Source organism: Lissotriton helveticus, chromosome 1_2 (genome assembly GCF_964261635.1).
Source record: "Lissotriton helveticus chromosome 1_2, aLisHel1.1, whole genome shotgun sequence".
NCBI lineage: Eukaryota > Metazoa > Chordata > Amphibia > Caudata > Salamandridae > Lissotriton > Lissotriton helveticus.
This window is the reverse complement of record NC_136058.1, coordinates 455,071,972-455,092,685: the sequence shown is the minus strand read 5'-3', so window position 1 is coordinate 455,092,685 and position 20,714 is coordinate 455,071,972. Positions and strand designations below refer to the sequence as shown.

Here is a 20,714-nt window from a genome sequence, read left to right as displayed (position 1 = left end):
GGACCTCTTTAGTGTGGTCAAGGTAGAACGACAACGATCTTTTTGGGTCCAGATGGTGGAGATACTCCTCTTATTTAGAGGGATGTGGGGGGGGCGTAGAAAGTGGGTAAGGTAGAAAACTGTCCCGCATGAAAAGGTGCCACCACTTTTGGAAGGAAAGAGGCTCTCGTGGGAAGCCCCAATTTGTCAGGAAATATTATAAAGAAGGGGGACTATCATCAAAAAGCCTGTTTTGCTGGTTAGCCAGACAGAGGGGCCAATTGTGCAGGGGCTCAAAAGGAGCACACATGAGGAAGGGGAGAACCAAATTAAGGTCCCACTGAGGCATAATGAAGGGAGGAGGTGGGAACATGTGCACACGGCCGTTCAGGAATCTATGTACAATGGGTGTCTGAAATAAAGAGGGTTGGTCTGGCAGTCTCAGGAAAGCAGACAGAGAAGACAGATACCTTCTCAGGGTACCCAAAGCAGAGCCCTGCTGGGCAAGGGTCAAAATAAAAAGCAAAACCTGAGAAAAGGAAGCAGGAAGAGGGTCAACAGACTTTTCTGTACAATATATTACAAGTTGTTCCATCAGCAGGCATAGACCGTCTTAGTGGAGGGATGCCTGGCTGCCACGATAATATTACAAACTTTGGGAGGAAGGTTGAATACTATCAACTGCTGCCGCAAGAAGGCACAGAGTGGACAGGTTCGGGTGGAGGACCCTCCCCTGCTGCTACGACAGAAGATCCTCCCTAAGAGGCAGCCTGATCGGAGGATTGATGCTCATTTGGAGAAGCTCGAGGTACCGGACTCTCTGTGCCAAGTCCGGACCCACAGGAATGACTTGGGGCTGGTCATTTCTAATCTTCATGAGAACCCTGGGCAGGAGTGGTATTGGTGGAAAGGCGCATAGGAGGCCGGAGGTCCACTTGCGATTGAAAAGTGTCTTTGAGCGAGAGCCGCCTTGGAAACTCCAGCGTGCAAAACTGCTGACATTGCACATTCTTGCCAGAGGCGAAGAGATCTAACCAAGGCTCTCCCCACTGCTAAAAGAGACCTTGCGTCACCTCCGGATGGAAACGCCATTCGTGATCTGCTAGGCATGGATGACTGAGTTCGTCCGCCCTAGCATTTAGAGATGCTGCCAGGTGTTGAACCACCAGTGATATGCCCTGCTGTTCCAGCCATGTCCAGAGACAGACCCTCTTGCTAAATGGTCCATGACCCCATCCCGCCCTGTTTGTTGCAGTACCACATGGGGGTAGTGTTGTCCATGAATACCTGCATGTTGATGTGGAGTCTGGATTCCGCTGGAGACCAGAGTCCTCTGATCTTCACCATTCCAAGGTGGTCGCACTAACCCAGGAGTGACGCATCTGTCACTACTGTGAGATCTGGTTGGGGAAGGCAGAGGGGTCTGCCTTTTACCCAATCACGGTGAGTCAGGTCACTAGCAGGAAGCAGGAGGCCATGAGGCACGACAGCGCCAGAGTCATTCTCTGTAAAATCCTGGATAGAGGCTGAAACATCTGTACCATAGCCTGAATATCCTGGACTCACCGCTTGGGAGGATAGGAGAATCTGAGAAGGTGTCAAGTGTGACTTAGGCACGTTGATAGTGAACCCCAGCGGATGCAGGAGGTTCACCGAGGTCCGGAGGTAGGAGACGACTGCCCGGGGCAAGCTAAGCCTTCAATAGCTAATCGTTGAGATAGGGGAAAACGGACACCCCTGATCTGCGCAGATGAGCTACGATCAATGTCATCACCTTGGTGAACACCCAAGGGGCGCCGGTAAGTGGCTGGAATATCAACCTCAGCCTACTCCTGGCACCGTAACCCTCTCTATGGCTCCCTTCAACAGTGAAATGAAATGATCCTCAGTCAGCCTGCCGTAGGTTGGAGGCATGGAGGGAGAGGTGGTCTCGAAGGGGAGGGAGTAGCCCTTTGACTATCTGGAGGACCCACCTGTCCGAGGTGACGGTTTGCAAGCGATGGAGGTGATGGCAGATATTCCCAAGTAGCCACCCATGGTCTGGTAGGGCGAGTCTAGGAGGGTTTGGAGGCTGTAGCTGCTGGGGGGAGGAGAGGGGAGGAGGGTGAACTGACCCGTCCTCTGGCCCATGTGGTCGGAATGAGCCATGCAGGGGTTGTTGGTGGCTGTGGTACGGCTGGTGCGGCCGAAAGGCCCTTCTGTAGTCACTAAAGAACTGAAAGGCAGACTGGGGACGTGTGGCCACTGCGAGGCCCAAGTACTTGGCCATAGCCTAAGAGTCCTTAAAGCACTTCTGCGCCGTGCCTGCCTTGTCTCCGAAGAGATGGGTGCCATCAAAGGGCATGTCCATGAGCAAAGCCTGGACATCCCCTGAAAAGCCAGATGTTCTCAGCCAGGTGTGCCATCCGACAGCCACCATCCATTAAATCACTCTGCCCAGCACGTCAGTCATGTCTAGCCCACAGCAAATGGCAAACTTTGCTGCGGCTCTCCCATCTGACACTGCTTGGGAAAGGGTGGTCCGGGCCTCCTCCGGGATCTGCGGCAGCACTCGCGCAACCATTTACCACTGGTTGTGGGAGTAAAGGCCCAAGAAGCATGCAGTGTTCACGGACTGCAATGCAAGGCTGTCAGAAGAAAGACATTTCTTGCCCCAGCTATCCAGCCTCTTGGGTTCCCTATCCGAAGGGTCGGGGGCAAAGGGAATGCACCGTGGGATGCAAAGGCCTGGACCACCAAGCTCTCTGGGGTCGGGTGGGGGGTGAGGAAATTTGGGTTGCCTGGAGAAGGACGATGGTGGTGGGCAATTGTCCTATTCACAGGCACAGAGAGGCCCTGGAGCCGACCAAGGCGCAGGTTCCATAGAAAACAGGCCTAGAATGCCAAGGCTCCTTAATCCCATCAGCCGACGGACAGGGAGAAGTTGAAGCACGCTTCACCTTCTTGTGCTTTTTGTGCCTCTTACCTGAATGTCGATTTCGAGTGGGACGAAGAGGACTTGAAACTCCTGGAGCGGTGCTGGGACCTTCCTCGCGACCAGAACTGGGACCTCTGGGTCTGCCGGGCCACAAGCAGCTTTAGGGACCACTCCCTCAAAGCCTTCGGAGCCATGGCCTGGCAGACAGAGCACGACTGAGTCGTGATCACGCTCCAGACACCAGATGCAGGTCGGTCACCAACATGGCGCGGTGACATGGGCCGAATGGCTTAAACCCTGAAGTCTTTCTAGACATGGTACCTATACACCAGAAATGGGGTTTAACAAAAAGCCTGTCAAAAAGTGACAGAGGGTAGCTCTCTTCACCGATAAGCGCTTGACTGAAGTGGAAAGAAAAGAACGGATGCAGGTGTCCCGAGGTGGCACCTACGATCCCGGAGGTGAGCTGGAGGGAAAACACAGGGTCCAGAAGGCGAGCGGAGGCGTGTTGGCGCTGCCGCAGGAGCAGCTGAGTGGAGCTCTGGGACGCATAAGCAGCTGAGTGGAGCCCTGGGACGCACGGGATCCCGAGGAGCAGCGACGCATAACAGGAGTCTGCACTGCCCTGCGACGGGAGCCGAAGGTGACCGGAGGTGGGGCGCCGCCGCCCAGAGAGCAGCAGGAATGGAGCCATGAGGCGCTCGGGATATTGGGAGACAACGGGGGACGGTCCGACCAGAGCCTGCCCCGTCTGCACAGGGAACTCAGATGACGGCAGTGTTTGGGCTACCAACGGAGGAGATGGCTGTCTCTTGAGCCCTGAGGCAGACGGGAAAACACACGCCGCGCACACACATCAACCTGCCAGAAGGCGGTGCAATAGCGGTGTGCGTCCTTTCCTTGTGTTTAGAACATAAAAAAGGCTTCACTTTGCACCACTCCGCTGGCAACACCGTGGGTCTGGATGGGCAGGACTACAAGAAGGTATTTATCGACCCTGCACACATTTCCCTTTTCCTTTGTTCCTTTATTCAAAATGGCTGGGGCTATAAAACGGTAGTAATAAATCGCCTCCTGCATCCAAGAGGCCCACGAGGCTCCCAGGTCTGACTCCCCCACACAAGTCCAAATTACAGATAAGACTCCCTCCCAGTAAGAGAGGATCTGGGCTTGCTCAAACAGAAACTAAAAGCTGACTCTGCCCGTCCCTGTGCCTAAAGCAACAGCAACTAACAGAGGACTGCCGTAGCTTTCTCCCCTACTTTGTCGGCCATTTTGGAGTGGTCTGACCCTCTCTCTCCTTGGTGGCCATCATGGACTGGTCTCTCACAATTTATGACCATACCCTAAGAACTGGCCTCCTTAGGCTAATCTCAAGTACCGAGTGTCTACCGTTCATTGCAGTATTATACCACCACGTGTACTTAATGCACTGACTGATACTTCATTTATTTCTGGCTGCTCACTAGGGTCATATTTGACTTATGCTGCTTTTGTTTGCACATGTATTCTGTATATATACTTTGGCCCGGTATTTCATTAATATTATACTTCTTTGTGTATATTACACCCTTCGCACTTTCAATCTAGTATTGCACCGTTAACTACCTCATATTTCTAAAACTCCATATCTCTTCACTCTGTACACCTGTATCTTGTTCTAGTGTATCACTAGTATTACACCTCTAGACTGTTCACTGTTATAAGCTGTACCCTTTTTCCTCTATTTCTGTATTGCACCGACTGCTACCTCATACTTTTATTATTACTATTACTATTTTTATTTTTATTTTTATTTCCCTATATATCTTTCTGTCTCTTTTCTTTGTTGTAAGGCGAACCCATTCCACTCTTCTCCTTGGACTGCACCAATTACCACCTCCTATATTCTGATATTGTTGTACCTTGAGTCTGATTGTGATTATTGTATTTAGATTTTGATTTTGACTATGTTTATATCGGCTGCTCAATAGTTTCACGTGTGGCTCCATGTAACGTACTGTTTGCATTTGTTTGCTGTTTTCTTTTGCACCCGTGTACCACTTTAGTTCATCCTCGCCATCCTAACACGGATCCCATCGGCGAGCACACTTATAGAATAAACTACCCACCCACACTCACCAAAAAAGCCGCTAAACGATATAAACACAACTTCCTGAGATCTCACCCTGAAACACCCTTTGCCGACACCTACTTCTCACCGGTCAATGGATCCCTGAACATCGATATCATCTTCCACACCACACGCAGAGCTCAATGGAGAAAAACGTTCCACACCTTACTCACCGTCTCCACCACCAGAAAATCCGCTCATGGCCTAACTCTCTCCATCACACCTTCACTACTATTCCCAGGTAGAGCCACCATTACTATTTACAACAACGGGATGGTCCTATCTCAAGCCACAGACAGGAACTTGGAACTACTAGACAACCTGTTCCCCACTTTCAAAGATCACCTCTCCAACCCGCAGTCAGACACTCACATTGCCCTCAGTTCCACCACCCCTGACCTCACCCCTGACCCCATAGCGCCCATCACACACAACACTTCCAACCTAGCACAGCTCCAGGCAGCTGCTACACACTCTGCATTCAGTGACACACCTACCACCCCAGACGTCTCAGCTCCCACCCATAACACCGCTTTACCAGTTCAGCACCAGGTAACAATCACTCACGCCTCAAACACAGACACAGCTCCTTCCAACTCTCACAACACTCGCACCCCCACCGCCCCTTCCGGACCTAGGACCTCCACACATACCATTAACACGCCTCTCTCCCAGAACATCACAGCCAACATTAACACAGCTAACCTAGTTTCGCACCAAAACGACACGCACAAAGACAAATCCCACCCTCTATCCCCCCCATACACAGCCCCCACCCCCCTCTAACTAACTACGCAGAACACACCTCTTCTCCTATTCTAACTCCCCCCCCACAACAGGACCACCCCCAATACCATTTCCCCACCCACTCTCAGCCCCCATTATCCTTCCGGCATCCCCAGCTCCACTAACATACACCCATCCTCCACTTTGATCTCTAACATACACCCATCCACCACTTTGATCTCTCCGCCTACCAACAACGCCCACACTCACGACCACACTCATACCACCAACCTCCTACCCACCTCATCCACACCCAACACGCCCATACACTCTCCCCCTCCTAATACCATCTCGTACACTAACATAACGGAGTCCTACACCAACATCAGCCCACTACACCGCCTGCACGACAACTCCTTGGTCAGTCAGCCACCCTCGACCTCCACCCCTACCTCCATCACCCACCCCACATTGGACTTGATTATGGCCACCCTCATCCAGATTAAAGGAGACATACACAGCATCAAAGATCTACTCTCCACACACCCCATACACCCCTCACTCACCTCCACCTCCACCACAAAGATGTCCCCTACCCTACCGGCTGACACTCTCACTCAGCACCCCACACACCGGACCTCAATGCCTGTTCGTAATCGCTACAACCGCCCCCGTCGCCCTTGCAAGCCTTCACCCACCTCCACCTCCCCTCCCAACGAGTCCCGCACCCCTTCGGGTAACTCTCTCACTCGACACTCCCCACACTGGACTTCAATCCCTGCCAGCAATCGCAACAACCGCCCTCGTCGCCCCAGCAACGCTCTTTCGGACCTCGACACACTCACTCTCCTACGTGAGTATGACCCAACCCCCCAAAATAACACATCCACCACACATCTCACCATTCCTACGATACACTCAAATGCCCTTAGACCCCCCTCACTAAACAGTAGAACCTCCAACCCCAATAACCTTAGAAAAGTCCCTCTCTCTCTTGAACCCTCTCTTGAACCCTCTACCGCCCCCAACACACCCCGTCTCAAATGCACTCTCCTTAACTGCAGATCGGCCTCGAAACATTCCGCCGCCATCGCTGATCTCCTCTTAACACTGGACCTTGACCTAATCATTCTAACTGAAACATGGCTAACTGAAGCCTCATCACCTATAATGGACATTCTGGTTCCACCTAATTACCACATAATTAGACTTGACAGGCCAGGCAAAATAGGTGGTGGAATCGCATGCATCCACAGGAACAACCTCTCCGTTCTGAAAGGCAAGTCTACCCCTGTAACATCCCCAACATCCTTTGAATACATTTGCCTCGACATTATCAGTGGGGACAAACCGATATGCTCTCTACACTGCATTTACCACCCACCCAGAGACAACCTTACCTTTTCTCAACAAATCATGGATATGATCTCAACCAACTCCGGACGGCAGCTCACCCAAATATACCTTGGCGACTTCAACCTCCACTGGAACGATCACAATGATGCGATGGTAAATAGTCTTAAAAGTTTCCTCAATGCCCTTGACCTCACCCAAATATGCAACAGCCCGACCCACGAGAAAGGCTCCACCCTCGACCTTATCATCTCCAAAGAGGACTCTATCCAACTAGAGTCTATCCAACCTTGTGACTGGTCAGATCACCATACTGTCACATTCTTCATCAATGTAAAAGTTAAATCCAACCCGGCTCAATCCGCCAAGCCCAAAGTCTGGAAAAGAGACCTGAAAAAACTCAACCCAAGCTCTCTGTCTCCTAACAGCTGCAATCTCCTACTACCACCGCCCGGCGTTGAGGACGTTCAATCACTGACTGACCACTATCTCAATGCTATGTCCACAATAATAAATGAGGCGGCACCTATGCAGTTAAAAAGAGTCTCAACTAAAATGTCCAACCCATGGTATGACGGAAGTCTCAATGAGGATAGACGAGACATGCGAATGGCAGAACGCACCTGGAGATCAGCTCCCTCTGCACTGCACCTAAAAACTCTGAAGAAAAAGAGAAACGCCTACTTCAGGAAAATAAAACGCTCAAAACTAGACTTCTTCAGCCTCCAGCTTGACCAAGCAAAAAACCATCCGAGAAAACTGTTTGAGCTAATCCGAACACAATCCAAGGAACAACCCCTACCACTCTGCACTGTACGCGAAGCTCCCTCCTGTGAAGACTTCTCCGCTTTCTTTATCCAAAAAACTGACAACATAAAGAGCGATCTCCTCGCGGACGCAAGCCTCTACTCCAAACCTCACTGCATAGCACCCATTGAACCAAAAAACAATGCTACATGGTCATCCTTTGGCACATACTCCGAAGAGGAAATTGGCAAACTGCTCAGCACCTTGAAACCATCCAATCACCTAACAGATCCCCTTCCTGCTAACGCTGTAAAAGACTTTGCCCCTTTGCTTCTCCCACTCTGGACCAGAATTATCAACGGCTCACTTCAACAAGGAACCATACCCGACTCCCTCAAAGTTGGACAAGTCACACCCTTACTAAAGAAACCTACAGCCGACCCCTCTGATCTGAACAATTATCGTCCCATCACTAATATCCCCACTCTCGCCAAACTGCTGAAAAAATGCGTACAACTACAATTGACTAAACACATTGAACAATTTGATCTCCTCAATCCTCATCAATCAGGTTTCCGAGCAGGGCACAGTACAGAAACTGCTATGACTCACATAATTGACGACGCACTTCAAATGCTAGACCAAAACAACACCTGCCTCCTCATCCTTCTTGATCTCTCTTCAGCATTCGACACTGTGAAACATGAGAACCTACTCGAACTATTAAGCACTAGAATGGGATTATCTGGAACTGTTCTCAAATGGTTCACTTCCTTTCTTCACAACAGATCGCAGAAGTTCAAGAGCAACAATCTGATGTCATCGCCAATACCGGTAACGCTGGGCGTCCCCCAAGGATCCTCACTATCCCCAACTTTGTTCAACTTAGTGATGGAACCTCTAACCACCGTGCTACAAGCATCCAACTTACACTTTCACATGTACGCCGATGACACCCAACTATATCTCAAATTACAATCCCCCAAAGACATTCTGCTCCTGAACTCAACGATCAGAAGCACCCAATCCTGGTTGGCCGATAATCACCTCAAACTCAATGCTCTGAAAACAGAGTTCCTTCTGATATCACCTCCAGCGAAGATCTCCACCACTCAAAGTTGGCTCAAACACCTAACTGCACTCAATGTCCAACCCACCATCGTGGACTCAGCAAAATCTCTAGGCATAACCCTCGACACCAATCTCAACATGCAGCAACACATCAACAAGGCTACTAAGGGAGCGAATTTCCAAATCAATATCCTGAGGAAACTTAAAGCATTCCTCCCAGCCAATGACTTCCAAACCGCAGTACAAGCACTAGTCATCCCTCGAATAGAATATGGCAGCGTCGCCCTCTGCGGACTCCCGCTAACTACTACCGCACCTCTAAGAGCTTCTCTAAACGCTGCAGCGAGGCTCATAACTGGGTCAAAAAAGCACTCTCATATCTCCCCTGACTTGAAATCCCTGAACTGGCTGCCTTTTGAAGCCAGAATACATCTGAAAATCTCCTGCATGACACACCAGGCGGTACACCTGAACTCTCCTGGCTACCTCACGCAGAAGTTGACAATCTCTGGCGGCGCTAGAAACACTAGAGGCACAAAGAATCTTCTGCTGAAACCTCGTAGATTCCGGAAGGAAAAAACATATAAACGTTCCTTCTCAGGAATGGCACCCAGAATCTGGAACTCACTACCCCCCGAAACTAGGCTCATCTCGTCCACTACACGGTTTAAGAAAGAAGTATAAGCTATCCTCATGGCTAAATACACCTGAACTGTTAAGTAGGTCACCGTAAGAAAAGGCACCGATCTGTATTATTTGTCTGACCCCCGTTGCACATTTGCATTATTTGTATTAGTGATTCACTGATTTACATGTTGGCTGTGCCCTCATTTATTTGTATTGTATGCTCCCCTGACTTAATTGTTTTGACTATGCTCCCTCATGTACCCTTTCTGTGTAAAGCGCTCTGATATCTGCAAAGATCTTGTCCGCGCTATATAAGACTTTCAAAATAAAAAATAAAAATATATAGGTAACGCAGATGTCACTTCCGACGCTGACGATGTCTCGCGGAGCTGACAGACGCCACCTGCTGGCGTGAATGGGTATTTCTTGAAGAAAAATCTTCCAGAGACGGTCTGACGCCTGGGAAATTCAAAGGTAAGGAATCTGTGGTTAGATGCGTCTATCAGATAGAAAAACTCAGGTGGACTCTGTTAGTTCAAGGAGTAGCTGCCTTTTTCTCCACGCACTGCCCCTGCTTTGCAAGACCACCCCGGAAGGCTCTCTACTGGCTGCCACTGAAGCAGATTTAAACCTCTTTGCATCATCCAAAAGGTTGCTGTACCAAGGCCTTGGCTACTAGCAAACATTAGCTCATCAGTCAACCCTCAGTCTGAGAACTTGTGTCAGATTCATTGCCAAGCCTTCCAAAAAATTCTTGAAGACATATCACTGGCGTTTAGTGGCCTAGACTCTGAAACGCTCTCTACCCACCCTCGAGAGCAGAACCTAACCTTCTCAGCTTCAGGAAATGCATCAAAACAGAACAATTATAACTGGCTTTCTGAGGAAGGCATATGACAGCAGGGTCTATTTTAGGTCCTTGCAGTCACCAGCAAGTGAAAAGGGCCCGTTAAAGAAAAATAAAAAAAAGTATCCAAATAAATAGTACAGCACGAGCCTCAAAGACACACAGCTTAGAAGACTCAGAAGTCAACAGTTTACCTGCATGATGGCGATATCCTTCTCGAGCGTCCGGCACTCCTCCTCCAAGATGGATCTGGGGAGAGAAGGAGAGCGTGTAACTGGGCTGGTATTGACCCATCATCTAAACACCAATATATAGAAAGGACGAGAGTAGCATAATGTGCTGTGTCCACAGTCGTACTCAATGGAAGGAAGCACACTTTACAACAGGGCTGTCCTGGAAAAATGGAGGCGGAAGGAGAGAGGTTTGTTTAAATGATGGAATAACCCAACTCCCGCCAAGGAGGCAACAGCCAACTGGGACACATCTCTTTCCAGCGACACTGTACAGACAAGAGCCTCAAAACCCGAGAAACCATCAACATTGAACAAATAATACCTCAAAACCTGAGGAACGGTACCTTTATGGAGATTCCATTAGTAGCAGTCATTGTTTCGCCCTCCTTCAAGGCCGTCTCAGAACAGCCAGGAAAACATGAAACAAGCTTCTAAAAAGAATGCAGTCACATAAAAATAATGTGGAGTGCTTCACGTGCTTCCGTTCATCTGTGTGTGAGCATCACTCTTGTACGGATTCACCAGCCTGAACACCCTGTTCTTGGTTGTATAAGTTTGCTGGCCTGAGGAGTGTAGACAGGCGGGTTATAGTAGATTGTGTACAATAATTTAAAATGAAGCAGTCTATGTCTGCCTTTGAAGGTGACGGCTGTGGTCAGCACACAGCCTTTCTCCAGTTGTTCAGACAGCGGAGAACCTTCTGGCTGGCAGTTTCTCCACCGCTTGAGCCTTCGTCGTCGTGTTATAGATGTGTGTTAGCTAACATACATCCTTTGCAGTTACTTTTACATGCTGTCAGGCTATTGATCAATGATAGCTGGCGTACAGCGTTTGCAGTTCCTTTTAGATATGGCTGAGCTATAGATCTGCGATAGCTGACGTACAGCCCTTGCAGTTCCTTTTACATATGGCCGATCTATAGAGCTGCGATAGCTGGTGTACGACCTTTGCCTTTCCTTTTACATACAGCTGGGCTATAGTTCTGCGATAGCTGGCGTAAGGCCTTTGCAGTTGTTTTCACATACGTCCAGCCTATAGATCGGTGATAGCTGGTGTACAGCCTTTGCAGTTCATTTTACATATGGCCGGGCTATAGATCTGTGATAGCTGGGATACGTTCGGGCTATAGATATGCGATAGCTGGCATACATTCTTTGCAGTTCCATTTACATATGGTCAGACTATAGATCTGCGATAGCTGGCGTACGTTCAGGCTATAGATCTGCGATAGCTGGCGTACGGCCCTTGCATTCCTTTTAAATATGGTCGGGCTGTAGATCTGCCACAGCTGGCTTACAGCCTTGGGAGTTCCTTTTACCTAAGTGAGGGTGACACTCGTCAAGGACTCTAAGGACAAGGTGGGTAAGTCCCTGCACAGATTCCCTCAGGCAAAAAATATATGAAAACATCCAGCGATATGGTACTTACCTTGCCTTCAATTGCAGCAGTGAGATAAAAGTGTGTTTTTCATCATCTGGCATTAAGCCAAAAACTGATGGTAGAGGCAATCAAGACCATGTATTCACCTAAGAATAAGGAGGAACTGGTAACACTTCTTGGTGTGGCTGAGTTTTATAAGTTTGCGCCACGATTCGCTGAGAAGTCTGTGTTTACGAGGAGTTTGCTGAAACAAGGGGAGGAGTCTCCCTGGTGCCAGTTGTATGAGAAAGAGTTTGAACATGTTGAAGCTCGTCTACATAAAGCACTAGGTTTCAGAAGTTTTGAATGCAGAGGTGAGACTTCTGTGATGACTGATGCAAGCTGGAAAGGTCTCGGAGCTGTTTTGATGCAGAGATGAGACTTCTGTGATGACTGATGCAAGTTGAAAAGGTCTCAGAGCTGTTTTGATGCAGAGATGAGACTTCTGTGATGACTGATGCAAGCTGGAAAGGTCTCTGAGCTGTTTTGAATGCAGAGATGAGACTTCTGTGATGACTGATGCAAGCTGGAAAGGTCTCAGAGCTGTTTTGATGCAGAGATGAGACTTCTGTGATGACTGATGCGAGCTGAAAAGGTCTCAGAGCTGTTTTGATGCAGAGATGAGACTTCTGTGATGACTGATGCAAGCTGGAAAGGTCTCTGAGCTGTTTTGATGCAGAGATGAGACTTCTGTGATGACTGATGCAAGCTGGAAAGGTCTCGGAGCTGTTTTGATGCAGAGATGAGACTTCTGTGATGACTGATGCAAGCTGAAAAGGTCTCGGAGCTGTTTTGAATGCAGAGATGAGACTTCTGTGATGACTGATGCAAGGTGGAAAGGTCTCGGAGCTGTTTTGATGCAGAGATGAGACTTCTGTGATGACTGATGCAAGCTGAAAAGGTCTCGGAGCTGTTTTGAATGCAGAGATGAGACTTCTGTGATGACTGATGCAAGCTGAAAAGGTCTTGGAGCTGTTTTGATGCAGAGATGAGACTTCTGTGATGACTGATGCAAGCTGGAAAGGTCTCGGAGCTGTTTTGATGCAGAGATGAGACTTCTGTGATGACTGATGCAAGTTGAAAAGGTCTCAGAGCTGTTTTGATGCAGAGATGAGACTTCTGTGATGACTGATGCAAGCTGAAAAGGTCTCGGAGCTGTTTTGATGCAGAGATGAGACTTCTGTGATGACTGATGCAAGCTAGAAAGGTCTCGGAGCTGTTTTGATGCAGAGGTGAGACTTCTGTGATGACTGATGCAAGCTGAAATGGTCTCGGAGCTGTTTTGATGCAGAGATGAGACTTCTGTGATGACTGATGCAAGCTGAAAAGGTCTCGGAGCTGTTTTGATGCAGAGATGAGACTTCTGTGATGACTGATGCAAGCGGAAAAGGTCTCGGAGCTGTTTTGAATGCAGAGATGAGACTTCTGTGATGACTGATGCAAGCTGAAAAGGTCTCGGAGCTGTTTTGAATGCAGAGCTGAGACTTCTGTGATGACTGATGCAAGGTGGAAAGGTCTCGGAGCTGTTTTGATGCAGAGATGAGACTTCTGTGATGACTGATGCAAGCTGAAAAGGTCTCGGAGCTGTTTTGAATGCAGAGATGAGACTTCTGTGATGACTGATGCAAGCTGGAAAGGTCTCGGAGCTGTTTTGAATGCAGAGATGAGACTTCTGTGATGACTGATGCAAGCTGGAAAGGTCTCGGAGCTGTTTTGATGCAGAGATGAGACTTCTGTGATGACTGATGCAAGCTGGAAAGGTCTCGGAGCTGTTTTGATGCAGAGATGAGACTTCTGTGATGACTGATGCAAGCTGGAAAGGTCTCAGAGCTGTTTTGATGCAGAGATGAGACTTCTGTGATGACTGATGCAAGCTGGAAAGGTCTCGGAGCTGTTTTGATGCAGAGATGAGACTTCTGTGATGACTGATGCAAGCTGAAAAGGTCTCGGAGCTGTTTTGATGCAGAGATGAGACTTCTGTGATGACTGATGCAAGCGGAAAAGGTCTCGGAGCTGTTTTGAATTCAGAGATGAGACTTCTGTAATGACTGATGCAAGCTGAAAAGGTCTCGGAGCTGTTTTGATGCAGAGATGAGACTTCTGTGATGACTGATGCAAGCTGGAAAGGTCTCGGAGCTGTTTTGATGCAGAGATGAGACTTCTGTGATGACTGATGCAAGCTGGAAAGGTCTCGGAGCTGTTTTGATGCAGAGATGAGACTTCTGTGATGACTGATGCAAGCTGGAAAGGTCTCAGAGCTGTTTTGATGCAGAGATGAGACTTCTGTGATGACTGATGCAAGCTGGAAAGGTCTCGGAGCTGTTTTGATGCAGAGATGAGACTTCTGTGATGACTGATGCAAGCTGAAAAGGTCTCGGAGCTGTTTTGATGCAGAGATGAGACTTCTGTGATGACTGATGCAAGCGGAAAAGGTCTCGGAGCTGTTTTGAATTCAGAGATGAGACTTCTGTAATGACTGATGCAAGCTGAAAAGGTCTCGGAGCTGTTTTGATGCAGAGATGAGACTTCTGTGATGACTGATGCAAGCTGGAAAGGTCTCGGAGCTGTTTTGATGCAGAGATGAGACTTCTGTGATGACTGATGCAAGTTGAAAAGGTCTCAGAGCTGTTTTGATGCAGAGATGAGACTTCTGTAATGACTGATGCAAGCTGAAAAGGTCTCGGAGCTGTTTTGATGCAGAGATGAGACTTCTGTGATGACTGATGCAAGCGGAAAAGGTCTCAGAGTTGTTTTGATGCAGAGATGAGACTTCTGTGATGACTGATGCAAGCTGGAAAGGTCTCAGAGCTGTTTTGATGCAGAGATGAGACTTCTGTGATGACTGATGCAAGCTGGAAAGGTCTCGGAGCTGTTTTGATGCAGAGATGAGACTTCTGTGATGACTGATGCAAGCTGGAAAGGTCTCAGAGCTGTTTTGATGCAGAGATGAGACTTCTGTGATGACTGATGCAAGCTGGAAAGGTCTCAGAGCTGTTTTGATGCAGAGATGAGACTTCTGTGATGACTGATGCAAGCTGAAAAGGTCTCAGAGCTGTTTTGATGCAGAGATGAGACTTCTGTGATGACTGATGCAAGCTGAAAAGGTCTCGGAGCTGTTTTGATGCAGAGATGAGACTTCTGTGATGACTGATGCAAGCTGGAAAGGTCTCGGAGCTGTTTTGAATGCAGAGATGAGACTTCTGTGATGACTGATGCAAGCTGGAAAGGTCTCAGAGCTGTTTTGATGCAGAGATGAGACTTCTGTGATGACTGATGCAAGCTGGAAAGGTCTCAGAGCTGTTTTGATGCAGAGATGAGACTTCTGTGATGACTGATGCAAGCTGAAAAGGTCTCAGAGCTGTTTTGATGCAGAGATGAGACTTCTGTGATGACTGATGCAAGCTGAAAAGGTCTCGGAGCTGTTTTGATGCAGAGATGAGACTTCTGTGATGACTGATGCAAGGTGGAAAGGTCTCTGAGCTGTTTTGAATGCAGAGATGAGACTTCTGTGATGACTGATGCAAGCTGGAAAGGTCTCGGAGCTGTTTTGATGCAGAGATGAGACTTCTGTGATGACTGATGCAAGCTGAAAAGGTCTCGGAGCTGTTTTGAATGCAGAGATGAGACTTCTGTGATGACTGATGCAAGCTGGAAAGGTCTCAGAGCTGTTTTGATGCAGAGATGAGACTTCTGTGATGACTGATGCAAGCTGGAAAGGTCTCGGAGCTGTTTTGATGCAGAGATGAGACTTCTGTGATGACTGATGCAAGCTGGAAAGGTCTCGGAGCTGTTTTGATGCAGAGATGAGACTTCTGTGATGACTGATGCAAGCTAGAAAGGTCTCGGAGCTGTTTTGATGCAGAGATGAGACTTCTGTGATGACTGATGCAAGCTGAAAAGGTCTCGGAGCTGTTTTGATGCAGAGATGAGACTTCTGTGATGACTGATGCAAGGTGGAAAGGTCTCGGAGCGGTTTTGATGCAGAGATGAGACTTCTGTGATGACTGATGCAAGCTGAAAAGGTCTCGGAGCTGTTTTGATGCAGAGATGAGACTTCTGTGATGACTGATGCAAGCTGGAAAGGTCTCGGAGCTGTTTTGATGCAGAGATGAGACTTCTGTGATGACTGATGCAAGCTGGAAAGGTCTCTGAGCTGTTTTGATGCAGAGGTGAGACTTCTGTGATGACTGATGCAAGCTGAAAAGGTCTCGGAGCTGTTTTGATGCAGAGATGAGACTTCTGTGATGACTGATGCAAGCTGAAAAGGTCTCGGAGCTGTTTTGATGCAGAGATGAGACTTCTGTGATGACTGATGCAAGCTGAAAAGGTCTCGGAGCTGTTTTGATGCAGAGATGAGACTTCTGTGATGACTGATGCAAGCTGAAAAGGTCTCGGAGCTGTTTTGATGCAGAGATGAGACTTCTGTGATGACTGATGCAAGCTGGAAAGGTCTCTGAGCTGTTTTGAATGCAGAGATGAGACTTCTGTGATGACTGATGCAAGCTGGAAAGGTCTCGGAGCTGTTTTGAATGCAGAGATGAGACTTCTGTGATGACTGATGCAAGCTGAAAAGGTCTCGGAGCTGTTTTGATGCAGAGATGAGACTTCTGTGATGACTGATGCAAGCTGAAAAGGTCTCGGAGCTGTTTTGATGCAGAGATGAGACTTCTGTGATGACTGATGCAAGCTGGAAAGGTCTCGGAGCTGTTTTGAATGCAGAGATGAGACTTCTGTAATGACTGATGCAAGCTGGAAAGGTCTCGGAGCTGTTTTGATGCAGAGATGAGACTTCTGTGATGACTGATGCAAGCTGGAAAGGTCTCGGAGCTGTTTTGATACAGAGATGAGACTTCTGTGATGACTGATGCAAGCTGAAAAGGTCTCGGAGCTGTTTTGATGCAGAGATGAGACTTCTGTGATGACTGATGCAAGCTGAAAAGGTCTCGGAGCTGTTTTGATGCAGAGATGAGACTTCTGTGATGACTGATGCAAGCTGAAAAGGTCTCGGAGCTGTTTTGATGCAGAGATGAGACTTCTGTGATGACTGATGCAAGCTGGAAAGGTCTCGGAGCTGTTTTGAATGCAGAGATGAGACTTCTGTGATGACTGATGCAAGGTGGAAAGGTCTCGGAGCTGTTTTGATGCAGAGATGAGACTTCTGTGATGACTGATGCAAGCTGAAAAGGTCTCGGAGCTGTTTTGAATGCAGAGATGAGACTTCTGTGATGACTGATGCAAGCTGAAAAGGTCTTGGAGCTGTTTTGATGCAGAGATGAGACTTCTGTGATGACTGATGCAAGCTGGAAAGGTCTCGGAGCTGTTTTGATGCAGAGATGAGACTTCTGTGATGACTGATGCAAGTTGAAAAGGTCTCAGAGCTGTTTTGATGCAGAGATGAGACTTCTGTGATGACTGATGCAAGCTGAAAAGGTCTCGGAGCTGTTTTGATGCAGAGATGAGACTTCTGTGATGACTGATGCAAGCTAGAAAGGTCTCGGAGCTGTTTTGATGCAGAGGTGAGACTTCTGTGATGACTGATGCAAGCTGAAATGGTCTCGGAGCTGTTTTGATGCAGAGATGAGACTTCTGTGATGACTGATGCAAGCTGAAAAGGTCTCGGAGCTGTTTTGATGCAGAGATGAGACTTCTGTGATGACTGATGCAAGCGGAAAAGGTCTCGGAGCTGTTTTGAATGCAGAGATGAGACTTCTGTGATGACTGATGCAAGCTGAAAAGGTCTCGGAGCTGTTTTGAATGCAGAGCTGAGACTTCTGTGATGACTGATGCAAGGTGGAAAGGTCTCGGAGCTGTTTTGATGCAGAGATGAGACTTCTGTGATGACTGATGCAAGCTGAAAAGGTCTCGGAGCTGTTTTGAATGCAGAGATGAGACTTCTGTGATGACTGATGCAAGCTGGAAAGGTCTCGGAGCTGTTTTGAATGCAGAGATGAGACTTCTGTGATGACTGATGCAAGCTGGAAAGGTCTCGGAGCTGTTTTGATGCAGAGATGAGACTTCTGTGATGACTGATGCAAGCTGGAAAGGTCTCAGAGCTGTTTTGATGCAGAGATGAGACTTCTGTGATGACTGATGCAAGCTGGAAAGGTCTCGGAGCTGTTTTGATGCAGAGATGAGACTTCTGTGATGACTGATGCAAGCTGAAAAGGTCTCGGAGCTGTTTTGATGCAGAGATGAGACTTCTGTGATGACTGATGCAAGCGGAAAAGGTCTCGGAGCTGTTTTGAATTCAGAGATGAGACTTCTGTAATGACTGATGCAAGCTGAAAAGGTCTCGGAGCTGTTTTGATGCAGAGATGAGACTTCTGTGATGACTGATGCAAGCTGGAAAGGTCTCGGAGCTGTTTTGATGCAGAGATGAGACTTCTGTGATGACTGATGCAAGTTGAAAAGGTCTCAGAGCTGTTTTGATGCAGAGATGAGACTTCTGTGATGACTGATGCAAGCTGGAAAGGTCTCGGAGCTGTTTTGATGCAGAGATGAGACTTCTGTGATGACTGATGCAAGCTGGAAAGGTCTCAGAGCTGTTTTGATGCAGAGATGAGACTTCTGTGATGACTGATGCAAGCTGGAAAGGTCTCAGAGCTGTTTTGATGCAGAGATGAGACTTCTGTGATGACTGATGCAAGCTGAAAAGGTCTCAGAGCTGTTTTGATGCAGAGATGAGACTTCTGTGATGACTGATGCAAGCTGAAAAGGTCTCGGAGCTGTTTTGATGCAGAGATGAGACTTCTGTGATGACTGATGCAAGCTGGAAAGGTCTCGGAGCTGTTTTGAATGCAGAGATGAGACTTCTGTGATGACTGATGCAAGCTGGAAAGGTCTCAGAGCTGTTTTGATGCAGAGATGAGACTTCTGTGATGACTGATGCAAGCTGGAAAGGTCTCAGAGCTGTTTTGATGCAGAGATGAGACTTCTGTGATGACTGATGCAAGCTGAAAAGGTCTCAGAGCTGTTTTGATGCAGAGATGAGACTTCTGTGATGACTGATGCAAGCTGAAAAGGTCTCGGAGCTGTTTTGATGCAGAGATGAGACTTCTGTGATGACTGATGCAAGGTGGAAAGGTCTCTGAGCTGTTTTGAATGCAGAGATGAGACTTCTGTGATGACTGATGCAAGCTGGAAAGGTCTCGGAGCTGTTTTGATGCAGAGATGAGACTTCTGTGATGACTGATGCAAGCTGGAAAGGTCTCGGAGCTGTTTTGATGCAGAGATGAGACTTCTGTGATGACTGATGCAAGCTGAAAAGGTCTCGGAGCTGTTTTGAATGCAGAGCTGAGACTTCTGTGATGACTGATGCAAGCTGAAAAGGTCTCGGAGCTGTTTTGAATGCAGAGATGAGACTTCTGTGATGACTGATGCAAGCTGGAAAGGTCTCAGAGCTGTTTTGATGCAGAGATGAGACTTCTGTGATGACTGATGCAAGCTGGAAAGGTCTCGGAGCTGTTTTGATGCAGAGATGAGACTTCTGTGATGACTGATGCAAGCTGGAAAGGTCTCGGAGCTGTTTTGATGCAGAGATGAGACTTCTGTGATGACTGATGCAAGCTAGAAAGGTCTCGGAGCTGTTTTGATGCAGAGATGAGACTTCTGTGATGACTGATGCAAGCTGAAAAGGTCTCGGAGCTGTTTTGATGCAGAGATGAGACTTCTGTGATGACTGATGCAAGGTGGAAAGGTCTCGGAGCGGTTTTGATGCAGAGATGAGACTTCTGTGATGACTGATGCAAGCTGAAAAGGTCTCGGAGCTGTTTTGATGCAGAGATGAGACTTCTGTGATGACTGATGCAAGCTGGAAAGGTCTCGGAGCTGTTTTGATGCAGAGATGAGACTTCTGTGATGACTGATGCAAGCTGGAAAGGTCTCTGAGCTGTTTTGATGCAGAGGTGAGACTTCTGTGATGACTGATGCAAGCTGAAAAGGTCTCGGAGCTGTTTTGATGCAGAGATGAGACTTCTGTGATGACTGATGCAAGCTGAAAAGGTCTCGGAGCTGTTTTGATGCAGAGATGAGACTTCTGTGATGACTGATGCAAGCTGAAAAGGTCTCGGAGCTGTTTTGATGCAGAGATGAGACTTCTGTGATGACTGATGCAAGCGGAAAAGGTCTCGGAGCTGTTTTGAATTCAGAGATGAGACTTCTGTGATGACTGATGCAAGCTGAAAAGGTCTCGGAGCTGTTTTGATGCAGAGATGAGACTTCTGTAATGACTGATGCAAGCTGGAAAGGTCTCGGAGCTGTTTTGATGCAGAGATGAGACTTCTGTGATGACTGATGCAAGCTGAAAAGGTCTCGGAGCTGTTTTGATGCAGAGATGAGACTTCTGTGATGACTGATGCAAGCTGGAAAGGTCTCGGAGCTGTTTTGATGCAGAGATGAGACTTCTGTGATGACTGATGCAAGCTGGAAAGGTCTCGGAGCTGTTTTGATGCAGAGATGAGACTTCTGTGATGACTGATGCAAGCTAGAAAGGTCTCGGAGCTGTTTTGATGCAGAGATGAGACTTCTGTGATGACTGATGCAAGCTGAAAAGGTCTCGGAGCTGTTTTGATGCAGAGATGAGACTTCTGTGATGACTGATGCAAGCTGGAAAGGTCTCGGAGCTGTTTTGATGCAGAGATGAGACTTCTGTGATGACTGATGCAAGCTGGAAAGGTCTCTGAG

At 48.0% G+C, this 20,714-nt stretch overlaps 1 protein-coding gene across 1 annotated transcript in view; it reads right to left on the bottom strand.

Moving 5' to 3' along the window:
* CCDC24 (coiled-coil domain containing 24) overlaps positions 1-20,714 on the bottom strand; it is a 208,084-nt gene that overhangs the window by 24,848 nt on the left and 162,522 nt on the right. The window contains exon 5 of the mRNA XM_078673382.1: positions 10,575-10,629. Within this exon, the coding sequence (XP_078529508.1) occupies positions 10,575-10,629 (55 nt within the window). The remainder of the gene's footprint in view (positions 1-10,574; positions 10,630-20,714) is intronic.